General features: G+C 58.6%; 1 protein-coding gene across 2 annotated transcripts in view; it reads left to right on the forward strand.

Annotated features, from left to right (window-relative positions):
* golgb1 (golgin B1) overlaps positions 1–15,391 on the forward strand; it is a 47,017-nt gene extending 31,626 nt beyond the window's left edge. For both annotated transcript variants that reach the window (XM_088645621.1, XM_088645622.1), the window contains exons 11-21: positions 175–5,399; positions 6,455–7,079; positions 7,709–8,584; positions 10,148–10,479; positions 10,594–10,768; positions 11,047–11,196; positions 11,761–11,895; positions 12,324–12,421; positions 12,741–12,812; positions 13,036–13,126; positions 13,599–15,391. In XM_088645621.1, the coding sequence (XP_088501747.1) occupies positions 175–5,399; positions 6,455–7,079; positions 7,709–8,584; positions 10,148–10,479; positions 10,594–10,768; positions 11,047–11,196; positions 11,761–11,895; positions 12,324–12,421; positions 12,741–12,812; positions 13,036–13,126; positions 13,599–13,736 (7,917 nt within the window). In that variant the 3' untranslated portion in view covers positions 13,737–15,391. The remainder of the gene's footprint in view (positions 1–174; positions 5,400–6,454; positions 7,080–7,708; positions 8,585–10,147; positions 10,480–10,593; positions 10,769–11,046; positions 11,197–11,760; positions 11,896–12,323; positions 12,422–12,740; positions 12,813–13,035; positions 13,127–13,598) is intronic.
* Positions 15,392–15,481: the final 90 nt, after the last annotated feature.

Consider the following 15,481-nt stretch of genomic DNA (forward strand, 5'->3'; position numbering starts at 1 on the left):
GAAGACACTAGTCTGGCGTTGGGAGAAAAGTCTGCCTTTTCCCCTGGAGGCAGCACATGCTGACCCAGCTCGCAGCTCAAACTTTAGAGATTGACCGTGCGTGTGGGGGCCCACTGCAGCAGAGGTTTCATGTATGTAACACGCTCCCTTTCTCTCTTGTGCTGCTGGTTTCAGGACACGGCTGGGGACCCCCAGGCACCAGCACAGGAGTCCGAGCAGTGTCGTCCGGAGGAAGAAGGGGCAGAGCTCACCCCGGATAGGGGGAGGGCCGAGGGGGGGGGCACACCGCTGGCTGGAGATCCAGAAGAGGGCGCGACCTCTGACGGTTCACCAGGGAGCGGCACAGAGCAGAGTGCACCGGGTGGTCTGCCAACTGGCAGAGAGAGGGGGGCTTCCCTGGCAGAGGAGAATGGCATGGCTGTGCTCCCTGAGCCAGGAATGGACAGACCAGAGGAGGAAGGCTCTGTCCTGCCTGCGGCTGCAGAGACCCCCTCACGGCTGCCAGAATCGACTGCCGTGTCAGGAAGCAGCCAGGTCTCAGAGGAGCTAGTAGGAGCGGTTTCTGTTGTGACGCAGCGCGAGACTGGGCTCCAGGAAGGAAGTGAAGAGCATACACTTGCAGGGCAGAACCGCAGCGAGATACATTTCACGTCCTGGGAAGGAGGTTCTTTCGAGCAGAGCTCCTCCACAGACAGTGCGGTCCAGGTGAAGTCATCAACCACCACAGTGGAGCGCAGGAGCACGTCCGTCGTCATTCAGAAGAGGCGCATGGAAGTGTGGGGCCAGCAGGGGGCGCCGTTGCACAGTGCAGACTCTGCACCATGCTTGGACTCTCTCACCCAGGAAACGGGCCATTTGGCAGAGCTGGAGGGAAGGTGTAAAGAGCTGCAGGCTGTGCTGCAGCAGAGGGACATGGAGCTCCAGAACCTGAGGGAGGCAGTATCGGAGTCCCAGCGGAAAACTCAGGAAGCAGAGGGGGCTCTTCAGGCCCTGCTAGACGTCAGGAAACAAGCAGAAGCCCAGATGCAGCAGCAGCGGGAAGGGCTGGAGGCCGCCAGGGCAGAGCTCAGCCAGATGGCCCAGCTCAGGAGCTCAGAGCTGGAGAGCCGCAGCCTGGAGTGCGGGATGCAGGAGGAGCAGCTGCGCAGCCTGGAGACGGAGTCCCGCACCAAGGACCAGAAGATCCAGGCTCTGCAGGCCGACATGGACCGGGTGCAGCGCAGCCTGGCCGAGCAGGAGGGCCTGGCCAGGGCGCTGAGGACCAAGCTGGGGGAGAGGGAGGAGGCACTGGCCAGGTTGCAGGAGCTCTCTGAGGCCGCCAGCGCTGCGGAGACGGCACTGGCCCAGAAGGCCGCGGAGATAGGAGACCTCAAGCAGCTCCTCGCGCAGAAGGAGCAAGAGATGCGCGAGCTAAATGACGGCATGTCTTCTAAGCTGGTGCAAGCAGGAGAGGAGAGGTTCACGCTGACAAGTCAGGTGGCGAAGCTCAAAGGGCAGCTGTCGGAACTGGAGAAGGCCTTGGAGGAACGGGAGAGAGCGGCGGGGAAAGGAGAGGGAGGGGACGGGGAGAAAGAAGATGGCCCCCCGGACGGAGAGGAGCTGGAGAGTCTGCGAAAGGAGAGCGATGCCCTCAGAGCCCAGATGGAAACGATGAAGGGCGAGGGGGAGCAGGTGAAGAGGAAGCTGCAGGCCGCACTGGTGCACCGCAAAGAGCTGATGAAGAAGATGGAAGAGATGAAGAGGGACATGGAGAGAAGGGAAGGGGAGGCCCGGGAGAACGATGAGAGGAGCAGAGCCAAGGAGCTGGAAAAGGAGGCCGAAGTCCAGAACCTCATCCGGGAGAGAGAGATGCACCGAGAGAGGGAGGAGGAGATGTCAAAATTGGAGGCCGCACTGGAGGAGGCCAGGCAACACCTGATTGCAAGAGACGCCCAGCTGGAGACCCTGAAAGGGAGAATTGCCGAGCAGGACCAGGCGCAGGACAGCGAGAAGCAAAACGCGGAGAGCCAGACGGATGCCGCGGTCCCCTCCGGTATCCCCCTGGGCCAGAGCGGCTCTCCGGCAGGCAGGGGCGAGGAGGAGAAGGCCGAGCTGCGCCGCAGGCTGGCCTCCCTGGAAGCGGAGCGCGAGTCCCTGCAGAGGAAGCTTCAGGAAGCGCTGGCCTCCCGCAAGGACACCATCCGCAAGGCCAAGGAGAAGGACCGGCACCACCGGGAGCAGCTGAAGCAGCAGAAGGACGATTACAACGGGCTGCTGGAGCGCTGCGAGGAGCAGGGCCGCGAGAGGGAGGAGCTGCTGCAGCGGCTCGGGGAGCTGGAGGGGCTGCGGGCGGCCCGGCGGGGGCCCGGCGGCGGCGGGGAGCAGGCGGAGAGAGCCGGAGGAGGCTGGGGCCGGGAGGACTGGGTGGACTTCGCCGGGCCGGAGGAGGAGCAGCAGCAGCAGCATCGGAGCCCGCCGGTTCAAGAAACCAGGACCAGAGCCGGCGCGGAAACAGAGGCCGCCCCGGAGAAGCCGGGGGGAGAGGCGCTGGCCGAGCGGGAGGCCCGGCTGGAGCTGGAGAGGCGTCTGCAGGAGGCGCAGGCCGGCCTCGCCCTCAGGGAGTCGGAGCTGGGGGAGCTGCGGGAGGAGGTGCAGGGCCTGCGGGAGAAGGAGCTGCAGATCGACACGCTCTCCGGGGAGATCGAGGCCCTGAGGGAGAAGTGTCTGCAGGCGGAGGCCAACGCAGAAGCCCTGAGGTCAGAGGTGGAGGGGAAGGGAGGTGGAGGTGGCGGCGGCGGGTTCGACTCCCCCATCGCGGGGCTGCAGGCTGAGGTCGAGGAGTTCAAGGCGTTCCTGAGCCGCAAGAACGAGGAGATCTCGGAGCTGAGCCGGCAGCTGGGAGAGCAGAACGCCCTCCTGCAGCTGATGCAGGAGACCGTCTCCGAGAAGGACCAGCTCATCGCCTCCCTGCAGCACGGCCTCCGAGCCGAAGAGGAGCGGAGGCAGAAGCTGGAGGCAGAGCTCCCGGCCAGGCAGCCGCAGGGGGAGGGAGAGGGGGAGGGCGGCGGCAGCGAGTCGCGATTGCAGCAGCTGCAGAGGAAGCTGCAGGCCGCCCTCATCTCCCGCAAGGAGGCCCTGAAGGAAAGCAAGGCGCTGAAGGAGGAGCTGGCCGCCGCGCAGAGGGAGGGGGCAGAGCTGAGGCAGAAACTGCAGGCCGGGGAAGCAGAGACGGAGAGAGGGAGAGCGGAGAGGAAGAAGCTGATCGAGGAAGTGGACCGGGCCCTGCTGGAGAACCAGAGCCTCGGGGCGTCCTGCGAGAGCCTGAAGCTGGCCATGGAGGGCGTCCTGCAGGAGAAGGACGCAGCCCGGAAGGAGGCCGCCCTGGCGAGGGAAACGGCGGCCCGGGAGACCCGCGAGTGGGCGGAGAAGGTGCGGGGTCTCCAGGAGGAGTACGAGACGCTGCTGCGCTCCTACGAGAACGTGAGCGACGAGGCCGAGCGCGTGCGGCGCGTGCTGGAGGCGGCCAGACAGGAGCGGCAGGAGCTGGCGGCCAGAGCCAGGGCCCAAGAGGCGGCCCGGCGTGAGGCGGAGGAGCGGGCCGAGGAGGCCCGGGGGGAGGTGGAGGCCATGAAGGAGAAGATGCGCAAGTTTGCCCGATCCAAGCAGCAGAAGATCCTGGAGCTGGAAGAGGAGAACGAAAAGCTGAGAGAGAGGGAGGAGGGGAAGGAGGGCTCCGGGGCCGACGGCGAGCTGGAGAGGGCCCGAGGGGAGCTGAAGGCAGCGGCTGCTGAGCTGGAGGCGGCCAGGGCGGAGCGGGACTCGATCGAGCTGGAGGCCAACGAGCTCAGGCAGAGGCTGGAAGAGGAGCAGGCCGGGGGGAAGGTCCAGCCGCAGGAGGGAGGCCTTGGGGTAGTGGAGGAGCCTCTGATCGCCGCTGCCCAGCAAACATGCACGGTCACGGCCTCAGCCAGACAGGACGTTCTGGACAGCCGCGCTGACAGTGCGACGCAAACGGACCAGGCAGATACTTTACACGCGTCCCGGCGGGACACTGTAGTAGAGGACCCAAAGAGTGAAACTCCAGAGAGATCGACAGAGTCAGAGACCACACAAGGGCCAGAGCATGCCCAGGAGGAGGCAGCTGCAGATGACTTGAGAGAGACCTCTCCCCTCGAGGCTAGGGCAGAGGGGGTCTTGGGGCAAGAGGCAGGAGCAGCTCTTGCTGGGCAGCTGGCCTCTCTGGAGCAGCAGCTGCAGGAGAGCCAGGCAAAGGAGGTCAGCCTCCGTGGGGAGGCTGCGAGATTGGAGGCAGAGCTGCAGGCGTCCCAGTCCCGGCTGGAAGCTCTGGAGGCCGAGAAGGATGACCTGGAGGAAAGGCTCATGAACCAGCTGGCTCAGCTCAACGGCAGCATCGCCGCCTACCAGCAGGAGGCGGCGGAGAGCTGCGAGCGCCTGGCAGAGCTGGAGCAGGAAAGGAAGAGGCTGCAGGAGAGCGAGGCCCGGCTGGAGAGGGAGAGAGCGGAGTGGGAGGCCGAGGCCGAGGGGGCGAAGGAGCGGGCTGCCAGGCTGGAGGAAGACAAGAGGCAGGCCCAGAGGGAGAGGGCGGAGGCGGAGGCCGAGGCCGGCAGGCAGAGGGAACTGGAGGAGAAGCTGAAGTCCGCGCAGCGAGGCCGGGAGGGCAGCCAGAGCCACGTCCGGCAGCTGCAGGAACTCCTGCGGGAGAAGCAGATGGAGGTGAGGCAGCTGCAGAAGGACTCCATCCGCTACCAGGAGAGGATCAGCAGCCTGGAGAAGACGGCGAAGGCCCTGACGCTCGGCGGGGAGGAGGCGCGGCGCGAGCTGGAGGCTGCGCGCCTGGAGGTCTCCGCGAGCGCCGAGGGGAGGAAGAGAGTCGAGGCAGAGCTCGCCACTTCCAAGGTGCGGCTGGACGACGCTCAGAGTGAGGCGGGGCGGGCGCTGGCGGAGAAGCGGGCGGCCGAGGACCGGGCGAGGCAGCGGGAGGGCGAGAGCAAGGCGGAGGCGGAGCGGAGGCTGGAGGCGGAGAGGCAGAGGCTGGGCGCGGCGCTGAGGCAGGCGGAACAGAGGCTGGAGGAGGCCCTGAAGGAGAGGGAGAGGCAGGCCGCGGCGGCCCAGGAGGCCAGGCAGGCGGCGGAGGGGCGCGGGGGCCAGGCGCAGCAGCTGCAGTCGCGCCTGGACGAGGCCCTGGCCCGGCTGGCGGCCTTCTCGCGCGCCATGTCGTCGCTGCAGGATGACCGGGACCGCGTGCTGGACGAGGCGAAGCAGTGGGAGAGCCGCTTCCACAGCGCGCTCCAGGCCAAGGAGGCCGAGGTGCGGCAGGGCGAGGCGCAGGCGCGGGAGCTGGAGGAGCGCCTGCAGGGCGAGGCGGCGCAGAAGGAGGAGCTGCAGGGCGCCGTGGACAGGTCAGCAATGAGCGTGCACGGGTCAGCCACAAGGGTGGACAGGTCAGTCACGAGCGTGCACGGGTCAGCAATGAGGGTGGACAGGTCAGCCACGAGCGTGCACGGGTCAGCAATGAGGGTGGACAGGTCAGCCACGAGCGTGCACGGGTCAGCAATGAGGGTGGACAGGTCAGCCACGAGCGTGCACGGGTCAGCAATGAGGGTGGACAGGTCAGCCACGAGCGTGCACGGGTCAGCAATGAGGGTGGACAGGTCAGTCACGAGCGTGCACGGGTCAGCAATGAGGGTGGACAGGTCAGCCACGAGCGTGCACGGGTCAGCAATGAGGGTGGACAGGTCAGCCACGAGCGTGCACGGGTCAGCCACGAGCGTGCACGGGTCAGCCACGTGGGTGGACAGGTCAGACACAGTGCACGGGTCAGCCACAAGGGTGGACAGGTCAGTCACGAGTGTGCATGGGTCAGCAATGAGGGTGGACAGGTCAGCCACAAGCGTGCACGGGTCAGCCACAAGGGTGGACGGGTCAGCCACGAGCGTGCACGGGTCAGCAATGAGGGTGGACAGGTCAGTCACGAGCGTGCAAGGGTCAGCAATGAGGATGGACAGGTCAGCCACGAGCGTGCACGGGTCAGTCACGAGGGTAGACGGGTCAGGCACAGTTCACAGGTCAGCCACGTGGGTGGACAGGTCAGCCAAAAGCGTGCACGAGTCAGCCACAGTGCACGGGTCAGTCACGAGGGTGGACGGGCCAGCCACAGTGCAGGGGTCAGCCACGAGGGTGGACGGGCCAGCCACAGTGCATGGGTCAGCCACGAGGGTGGACAGGCCAGCCACAGTGCAGGGGTCAGCCACGAGGGTGGACACGTCAGCCACAAGCATGCACGAGTCAGTCACAGTTCACAGGTCAGTCACAGTGCACGGATCAGCCACGAGCGGAGTTTGTCACACAGGTCTGTGAGGAACTGGGACTGCAGTGCCTCTCTAATCGCTGGGCGGGGGGGCGGCGGCCCGCGGCGGGAGGCAGGAGGTCAGGGCTGTGTTGTCTGTCCTCGCAGGCTGCAGCGGGGCGAGGCCGAGTGGCAGCGGAGGCTGGGGGAGGCAGGGCGGAGGCACCAGGAGGCGGAGGCCAGCCGGCAGGGGGAGAGCGCGGAGCTGCGGGCGACCCTGGCCCGCGCGGAGGCCGACCTGGCCCGCGCGGAGGCCGGCCTGGCCTCCCGGGGCGCGGAGGAGCAGGCGCAGAGGCAGCGGGCCCAGGCCCTGGAGGAGGCGGCGAGCGGGCTGCGGCGCGAGGCCGAGGCGGCGCGGGCGGAGCTGCGGAGGCTGGAGCTGAGCGCCGAGCAGCTGGAGGCCGACCTGCGGGCCTCCAGGGCCCTGACGGAGCAGCTGCAGGCCCGGCTGGGCGAGAAGGAGAGGCGGGAGGTGGAGCTGCTCGCCGAGAAGGAGCAGGCCGCGGACGAGGCGAGGCAGGAGGCGGAAGCCCGGGCCCTGGAGGCGGAGCAGCAGGCGCAGGAGAGGAGGGACGCGTCGCGCAGGCTGGAGGAGAGGGCGAGGAAAGCGGAGGAGGAGAGCAGCATCGGTAAAGCCCAGCTGGAGTCCTTCACCAAGGCCATGACCTCACTGCAGGATGACCGTGACAGAGTCCTGAGCCAGTACAAACAGCTGGAGGAGCGCCACCTGCAGGTAGGGGCGGCAAGAGCACCACTGGAATAAATGAAGGGAAAAGCACTGATTTTTTTTTTTATTTTAATCAGCAGATAAAACACACGAGAATGCATATACTGTAAAGGTTTTGTATGGCTCCCGCAGTTTTTGTTTTGCTGTTAGTCTAATAATAATAATAATAATAATTGCTTACACTTATATAGCGCTTTTCTGGACAATCCACTCAAAGCGCTTTACAGGTAATGGGGATCCCCTCCACCACCACCAATGTGCAGCCCCACCTGGATGATGCGACGGCAGCCATAGTGCGCCAGAACGCTCACCACACATCAGCTATCAGTGGGGAGGAGAGCAGAGAGTAATGTAGCCAATTCATAGATGGGGATTATTAGGAGGCCATGATTGGTAAGGGCCGATGGGAAATTTGGCCAGGATGCCGGGGTACACCCCTACTCTTTTCGAGAAACACCCTGGGATTTTTAATGACCACAGAGAGTCAGGACCTCGGTTTTACGTCTCGCCCGAAGGACGGGTAAGACGTTTCATCTTTCTAAAAGCTAGAAAGATGAAACAAACATCTCTGGTAAGTTGGGACCCTTCAATCCTTTCGATCCCAGGCTTCACCCCTTTTGTCTCTCCCTCCGCAGGTGATGATGGAGAAGGATGCCCTGATCCAGGAGGCCGCAGGAGAGAACAACAGCCTGAAGGGGGAGCTGCGCAGCCTGCTGGCGCAGAGGGACGACCTCAATGCCGAAAAGGCGAAACTGAGCGCCGAGCTCCACGGCTACAGGGACGACCTGACCCAGGTGCTCAGCATGAAGGAGTCCCAGCACCGACAGCTGCTGAGCGCACAGCTGGAGCGCGTGGGCGCCCTGGAGAGGGAGAGGGAGCAGGGCCAGGCCAGGGTCCGAGAGCTGGAGAGCAGGATACAGGAGCTGGAGAGGGAGAGGGCAGAGGCAGAGGGCAGGATACAGGAGAGGGAGAGGGCAGAGGCAGAGGGCAGGATACAGGAGAGGGAGAGGGCAGAGGGCAGGATCAGGGAGAGGGAGGAGAGGCAGGGAGAGGTGAGGGAGGTGGAGAGAAGCGCAGACGGAGAGACGGCGCGGGGCCCGGCCGCCAGCGAGCGCGAGAGCGAGGCGGAGGAGCTGCGAAGAGCCCAGGAGCGGATCGCCTCCCTGGAGCGCGAGCTGCGCTGGGACGCGGGCGTGACGCGCACCCAGGCGGAGGCGGCGGAGGAGCGCGTGGCGGAGCTGTCGCGTGACCTCCTGGAGACCGAGCAGAGGCTGCTGTCGGCCCGGGAGGAGGCCGCCGAGCTGCGGGTCCAGAGCGAGGCGTTCGGGCGGTCCATGGCGTCGCTGCAGGACGCCCGCGATGAGGCGCTCAGCCGGGCCCAGGCTCTGCAGCGCCGGCTGGAGGAGCTGGAGCAGGGGGCGGGCTTGCCTTCGCCCCCTGCTGGCCGCCAGGGGGAGGTGCAGGCCCTGCGGAACGCACTGGCGGCCCTGCAGAGCGACCGAGAGAGGCTGGTGAGGCTCTTCACTTCCTCTTTCCCCACAGCCTTGCGTACGAGAGCGGCGCTCGCTCCGGGTTTCTCTGAAAGCAAATTTAAGACTTGAAATTAGGGCTGGGCGATATGGCCAAAAACATGATCACGATAAAAATGTTCAAATCAGTCGATATCCATAATGATCACGATAAATGTCAAATCATTATTTCTTTCAAGTTAAAAGGCAGATTTTTTCTCCTGAGGGAAAGTTGAAGAAACCAGACAGTTAATTGGTAAATTAAACAACTCTTCGAGCTGGTCGTTGGCAGCACTACATTTGCTTCAGTGTCGCTCATTTCTCCACTCTTAGCTACATTCCTGTCAGCCACCACCGTGTGGGTAAACACCACCACGTCAGCTGCCCGGTCTGCAACACGCACGCGCACTCGCGCAGTATTGTGTACGCATGCACCTATCCTGCGCAAAGCATAAACATATATGTCGAACATTTTCGAACTTTTGTTAAAATTATATCGAGGAAAATTATATCGCGATAATTATCGTTATCGAGTTATCGCCCAGCCCTACTTGAAATAGTCAGAGTTTGTGCTGTATATGCAACAGACTTGTGTGTATGTGTAAATATTATGTAAATATTGTGAATATTGGAAGTGAAACGTTGACAATTGCAGTGGATTTAATTTCCACTGCATTTCCACTCCACTCGTTTCCGAGAGGTGTGGAGGGAAAGACTCATTCCCAGAGCCTGGGGGAGACGCTGTCTCTTAGAGGCTCACTGCATTGCTTGAGAAATCTAGCTACCATTTCATCAAGAGACCTTCATCACAGGCTTGCTAAAAGGCTTCATTGACATTTCAGAGTTCTCCAGAATGTGTGACCTTGCCTTTTCTTATAAGTTAGCTGTTTTTTTTCCCTACACATCTGGCCTGAATCCCATTGATGCGCTCAATAACTGCAGTCACCGGTGTGGGGGATAGGACTCCTCCGTTTGCCTATTCCAGGTGTAAGGAACTGCAGGCTGTTGTTAGGAACTGCTCTGACTTGGCTGGCAGGGACAGTGATCAGGGGGCTGTCTCTCTTCCTGTAGTGCAGGCAGGCTGGGGGTGTCCTTTCAGCCTGTGTGTTAACTCCCCCTAGTGGCACCTTACGGTAAATCACCTGATTTTCAATACGATTCTGTAGCAGCTGTTACAGCTCCGCAAACTCGTCTTCATTCTTTTTAACTACTGATTTATACCACGGGCAGGACAGAACGTGCCTAGTCTCGTTACTTTTATCAGTTCAGTTCAAGTCAAAGGCATGGCTAATCTATTTCACTGTTGCTAGAGCACAGCGAGTTGCAACCGTTAGCTACAAGAGGTGTTTAAAAACTGCGCTGTAAAGAAAAATATAAATATAATCATGAACAATCAGCAGGATCTCAAGGGGGAAAAAAACACCAACTCTGTCTGCACAATGGCCACAGTCACATAGCCAAGACAGTGCAGTAGAATCAAGCTTTCCATATCAAAGCAGTGCTTCCACCCTCTGCATCGGGCTCGTGCCTTGTGCCCTACTCTCTCATGTGTCTCCTGTGTCTCAGCTGGAGGAGCTACAGCTGCAGAAGGCCCAGTGCACCAAGCTGGAGAAGGAGGCGGTCGGCCTGGCCAAGGTGACCCAGGAGCTGGAGGAGGAGAGGAGGAGGCTGGAGGCAGCAGAGCAGCTGGCCAGAGAGAGGCTGGAGGCAGCAGAGCAGCTGGCCAGAGAGAGGGCGGAGGCAGCAGAGCAGCTGGCCAGAGAGAGGGCGGAGACAGCAGAACAGCAGGCCAGAGAGAGGGCGGAGACAGCAGAACAGCAGGCCAGAGAGAGGACAGAGGCAGCAGAACAGCTGGCCAGAGAGAAAGAGGCTGAGCTCCAGGAACTGGAGACGCTCAGGTAACATCAAAGGCTTCTGGGAGTCACCTGCGGGTCAAATAGCTGCTGATGTCATTCAGGTCCCCTGCCGCATGCGGGCTCTGACGTGGACAGTGTGTTTGCTGCTCTCTCCAGGCAGGAACGCACGGGCTGGCAGTCCCAGGCAGAGCTCCTGAAGCAGCAGTTCCTGGCCGCGCTGTCCGACAAGGAGCAGCAGATTCGCGACCTCAGTGCGCTGTTGCAGGACGTGAGGTCATCTGGCCCTACCCATGTCAGGCCAAAGGTCACAGAGGAGCAGTACCAGCGAGAGGTAAGGTGACATCACCGCAGGCTGAGGGATTTCTCCTGTAATGGCCTTGTATTTTCTTTGCTCTGACTGAATGCCAGCACATTGTTGCACCAGTGATCGTCAGGTGTCGGAAGAACATTGTTTTGTCATAACCTACAGCTGTTAACATCGGTATAACAGATGACAGGTGTCAACGGGCGTTCCATCATTCCATCTGACTGATAGCAGTGAAAAAGAGGGGTTACCCCTCTTAACGTTGGTCTTTACTTCCTGTTCTTTGCCCCCCTCCTTCTGCCCAGGCTTCTCCAGGGGCAGACCTGTCCAGCGAGGCCCTGGCCTCGGAGTTGCGTGCCCTGCAGACAGAGAGCGGGCAGCTGAAAGGTCAACTGAACGAGTCCCTGAAGGAGCTCCACCTGAAGGAGCTCAAGATCCAGCAGCTGAATAACAAGGTGCCGCGTCCCCTGTACTCAATCCCATTCAAGGTGCTTTATTGGCATGACCAATGAGTAAAACCAGGGTTGCCAAAGCAAAACAAATGCAATTAACATAAAACAAAAATCCACAGACATTTACAATAAAGACAGTCATAAGATATTTACATGTAAACATATGGGGCATTACCGGCAGACAGGCTCACTGCTCCTCAGGCTGGGACAGGAGATTGGGCTGCCAGTTCAACCGAGCTCCCTCCTCTCTCTCCCAGTAGGGTTGTGATTCTGGCTGGTGTGGGAATTCTGGGATTAGATTTGTAAATTTAGGGAAGAATCTCTCTAATCCCAGAATATTTGTCACAGTGCTCACTCTGCGGCTCACTGAGCCGAACTCACAAGAACTGCTCTCTCTCACTCTCTGGCAGTCTCCTCTTTCCATTCCTCCGTGTCTCCGCTCTCGGGGTCTCTGCTTGACTCTTGCAGTCTTTCTCTCCATGCCAACTCTCCTGTGCCTCCCTTCAGCCTCTACAAGTACACGCTCAACGTAATCTCCTGTGTCTCCCTCTCTCTCTCTCTCTCCAGCTGTCCCAGGTGTTTGAAGAGAAGCGGTCCGTCTCGGCCCAGCTCCGGGGTAGTGCTCAGAGGCTGAACGAGGCACAGAGCCGCTGCGGCGCCCTCCAGAGGCAGCTCCAGGAACTGCAGGATGAGAAGAGCAAGGTCTGCACAGCATCTCTCACAGCAGCCCAGTCTGCCTCACTGTTATGTGTTTAATCATAGTGATGCAGTGCAAAATATACAAGGAATATAGGTGATCTATTGCATCATATTTATGAAGTTTAATCATTGTTTTTAATCTGATATATTTGTACAGTTATAATACTTTAATTAATCATTGATTACTCGTAACAGATCAGCAGAATTGGTAAGATCACAGAGCAGGAGAGATCATTCAGTCTAGCTTGTGCCTCTCTGCACCCCAGAACGTGGCTTAATTCTTGTCCACCCCGAAACCTGAGGCGTCTTAATTGCTTTTATGAGGGATGTACAGACCTTTTCGCCCCCTCTCACGGTCGGTGACCAAGCCAGCAGGGCCAAGTGGCATCGTGTCTGGCTTACACTCTGACCCTGCCCTTTCCCGATCCCAGGGCTCCCCTGAAATCGACAGTGCCCCCGGAGCACCCCAGGAGAGAAATCTCACGGACAGCAAAGGGAGTGGGATGGATATCAAGGAGCTGCTGCACAGGTACAGCAGGCGCACGGACGTTTCTGTTCCAGTCTTCCCGAGGGTCTTTTCATTCCGATTCCACTCTTCCAATGTGCCGTGGGGTTTCTGAGTAAGTCGTGGACTCTGCCGGGGCATCCCCACCGTTTGTCGACCGCTTGGCAGGCGTTGCACTATTCGGTGGGGATGTTTTAATCAGATTCTGTCGCTGCATTGATAGACATGGAGTCCCTACCTTCTTATCCCAAAATTCTTTGCTGATCCGATGTCAGTGACGCTCCCAGTGACGTCTTTCCCTCCCTCCCTCTCCCTCTGATTCCTGTCCGTCTCCCCCCTCCAGGCTGGAAGAGGAGCGGGAGAGGAGGCAGGCCCTGGAGGAGGAGCTGGGAGCCGCGGAGGAGCGCCTCAAACGGTGCCTCTTGACTCTTACTTTTAGCTTATAATGGCGTGTGGTAAAGCTCGATGGCACGCAATTCTTAAAACACACTGAGGTCTGCATTTCTGTTCCATGTGTTATTAACCCTGGCTGTGCGCGTCAGCCTCTGTGTATGTCCCTGCATACGCCCGTGCTCCTGTCTCTCTCCTGGGGGTGTCTGTGTGCTGCAGAGCTGATGGTGTCTGTGTCCCCCTGTCAGGTCCACTGTGAGTGAGTGGATGTCTCAGCAGGATGTGGAGCCCCTGGAGCATGCTGTTCTGATCGAGCCACCAGAGGGCGCTGTCACCAAAGTGAGTGTCTGCTGCCGTTCTCCGGCATTCAGTGTTTCTAAGCTCTGGGCCTTGGGATTCAGCGACAGGAGCAAGTCTTTAATCCATCAAGGATCTGCTCACCTGTTTTAAACACGGCTCTGTTTTTCAAGCAGACTGAGATTTACTTTTATTTGTATTAATTGTGCACTTTAACTTTCACCACACGAGCCCTTTTATAAGTGAGTGCTCAGGACAGTGGCATGCTGCTCTCTGTGTTTGAACTGTAGTTTATGCATAACATAATGGTCCTTCTCTCTTTTTTTTCCTTTTCCTTATCTTGATCTTCCCATTTTCATATCCCTCTGTCACTTTCCCTGCTCCACCCCTCCCTCAATTCATTTTCTCCCCCTCTTTCTCCTCCCTGTGTCTATTTCTCCTCTCCCTCCACCACCACCTCTCCTTCTTAAACCCCTGCCCTGTCTCCCGTCCTCCTCCATCTCTCCTCTCCCAGATGCGGAGTGGAGGGCCCGGGCTGTGCAGAACTCTGCGCTCGCTGTTCTGCTCCCGACAGCGCACCCCCCTGCTGGCCACCCTGTACCTGCTCACGGTGCACGTGCTGCTGGTGCTGTGCATGGGGGGCTACCTTTGAGACACAGTCACACGGACGGACTGGCCACCTGGTGGGAAGAGAGAGAGAGCCTGACTCTGCCCAAGAGAGCCTGAGTAAAGCCTGACTTTACTCATGGTACTCTGGGGAGCGTCTCTGAAAGACAGATACAAAAGTAACATCACTACGACACCTTGGCATTTGAAAGCACAGATAGACACCTCCCCTTCATATTTCTATAAGAATATTTTGTTTATTTTTTGTAAAGAATTTCCTCTACCTGCTCACTCTGTATATCCTGATCTTTGTGGGCCTGGGCAGACTTCCTGAAGGACAGTTTGATAGACATGTATATATCAAAAGAACTGACATGCCAGCAGGCCCAGATAGTGAAAGGGAAAACTGACAGGCACTGAAGGGCAGGTTAATAGCACCCTCCATAGCCCTGGGCCCCTGGAGTGAATCACTCGCGTTAATCAGCTTAACTCAGCATCACGGATGCGCATTGAATTACAGATGTAAATAACATTCGTGCAGACAATGAATTTTTGATATAGTGCTCTTTAATGTAAAGTGACAAGCAGATTCAAGAGGGAATAATGAGCTTTTCAGAGATAACGCATTAGATTTTTGGGGAAACCTTTCCTGCTGGTTCCTGTTACCTGTTCTTGGATCATGGTCTTTCGGGGTCCTTTGAAATCCATTGGCTCCCAGTTTTGCTTTTACAGGCACAAGTGTGCTCTGGATCTTCGTTCCTGTAACACTGTGTTGCTAAGAACTGGATAAGTCACCCAATTTTAATGGCTCACACCTCTGCGCAGCACTGGGACAAACACAGCGTCCAGTCGGGGACAACCCCGGTGGCCCGGAGATAGGGGCATTTGGGGGTATAAAGATGAGCTGTTTGTGTTACTGAAGAGTGAAAAAGCGACACGCTGTGTCTGGACTGGCGATCCCGTCTTTTATCAACCTTGTTTTTTCCTGTCTCCCTCTTTCCTGTGTTCTCTGAGGGCCTGGGTACTCAGAGTCCTCGGCCCCTCGAGGAAGGGGCTGTGGACATTTCTGTGAAACCGGGGAGGTTAATGGGACTTTTAGTTAACTACATTCCAGTGGAGGGTTTAGGTGCTTCTCTGTACTACTATCATGTTATTTTATCATTTTGTTATTAGTTGAAGGTGATTTCTTCCTCAATGATTCTTTTCTGTAAAGGACAGTGGGAAGAAACCTGTAGTTCTTCAGCCCTGGTCCTGGAGAGACCGGCCCAGGCAGTTCTGGGGTCCCCAGCCCTGGTCCCAGGGAGCCCCAGTCCGATTCTGTCACCCCAAGACTCCTGGTTTTCAGTTTGCAACCTATTGATCCACCGAGCAGATCAGTCTGTTCGAGGGAGCTCTAGACTTTGGGACTCGGAGGGAATTCTGATTTTTATTCAGATGAATAACTCAACAAGCTGCCTGTTGAGTGGATGGCCGATAATTTTTTTCGTCTCTTTAGGAATTGATGAGTTCGCGGTCACCTATATAACCTAAAGAACAGGGCTCTGCTGTAACAGGGTTCGAGCCTCCTGCTGGAGGGACTCTGGGATGGGACTGGTTTCTAAGCACAATGTCTTGATGCTCTGTGTTTATCAATCTGTATGACCAGTGTAAAATAACCCTTCTCACACCTTTTATAAATAAAATGTATTATTTATGGGCAAAGTTGGCATTGTGTTGTTCTTATTATAATTATTGATGGTAATTAGGTGTTATTACAGAACCATTGAATGTAAGACTATTAACCGAAATCAT

Source organism: Lepisosteus platostomus, chromosome 9 (genome assembly GCF_059453375.1).
Source record: "Lepisosteus platostomus isolate fLepPlt1 chromosome 9, fLepPlt1.hap1, whole genome shotgun sequence".
Taxonomy (NCBI): Eukaryota; Metazoa; Chordata; class Actinopteri; order Semionotiformes; family Lepisosteidae; genus Lepisosteus; species Lepisosteus platostomus.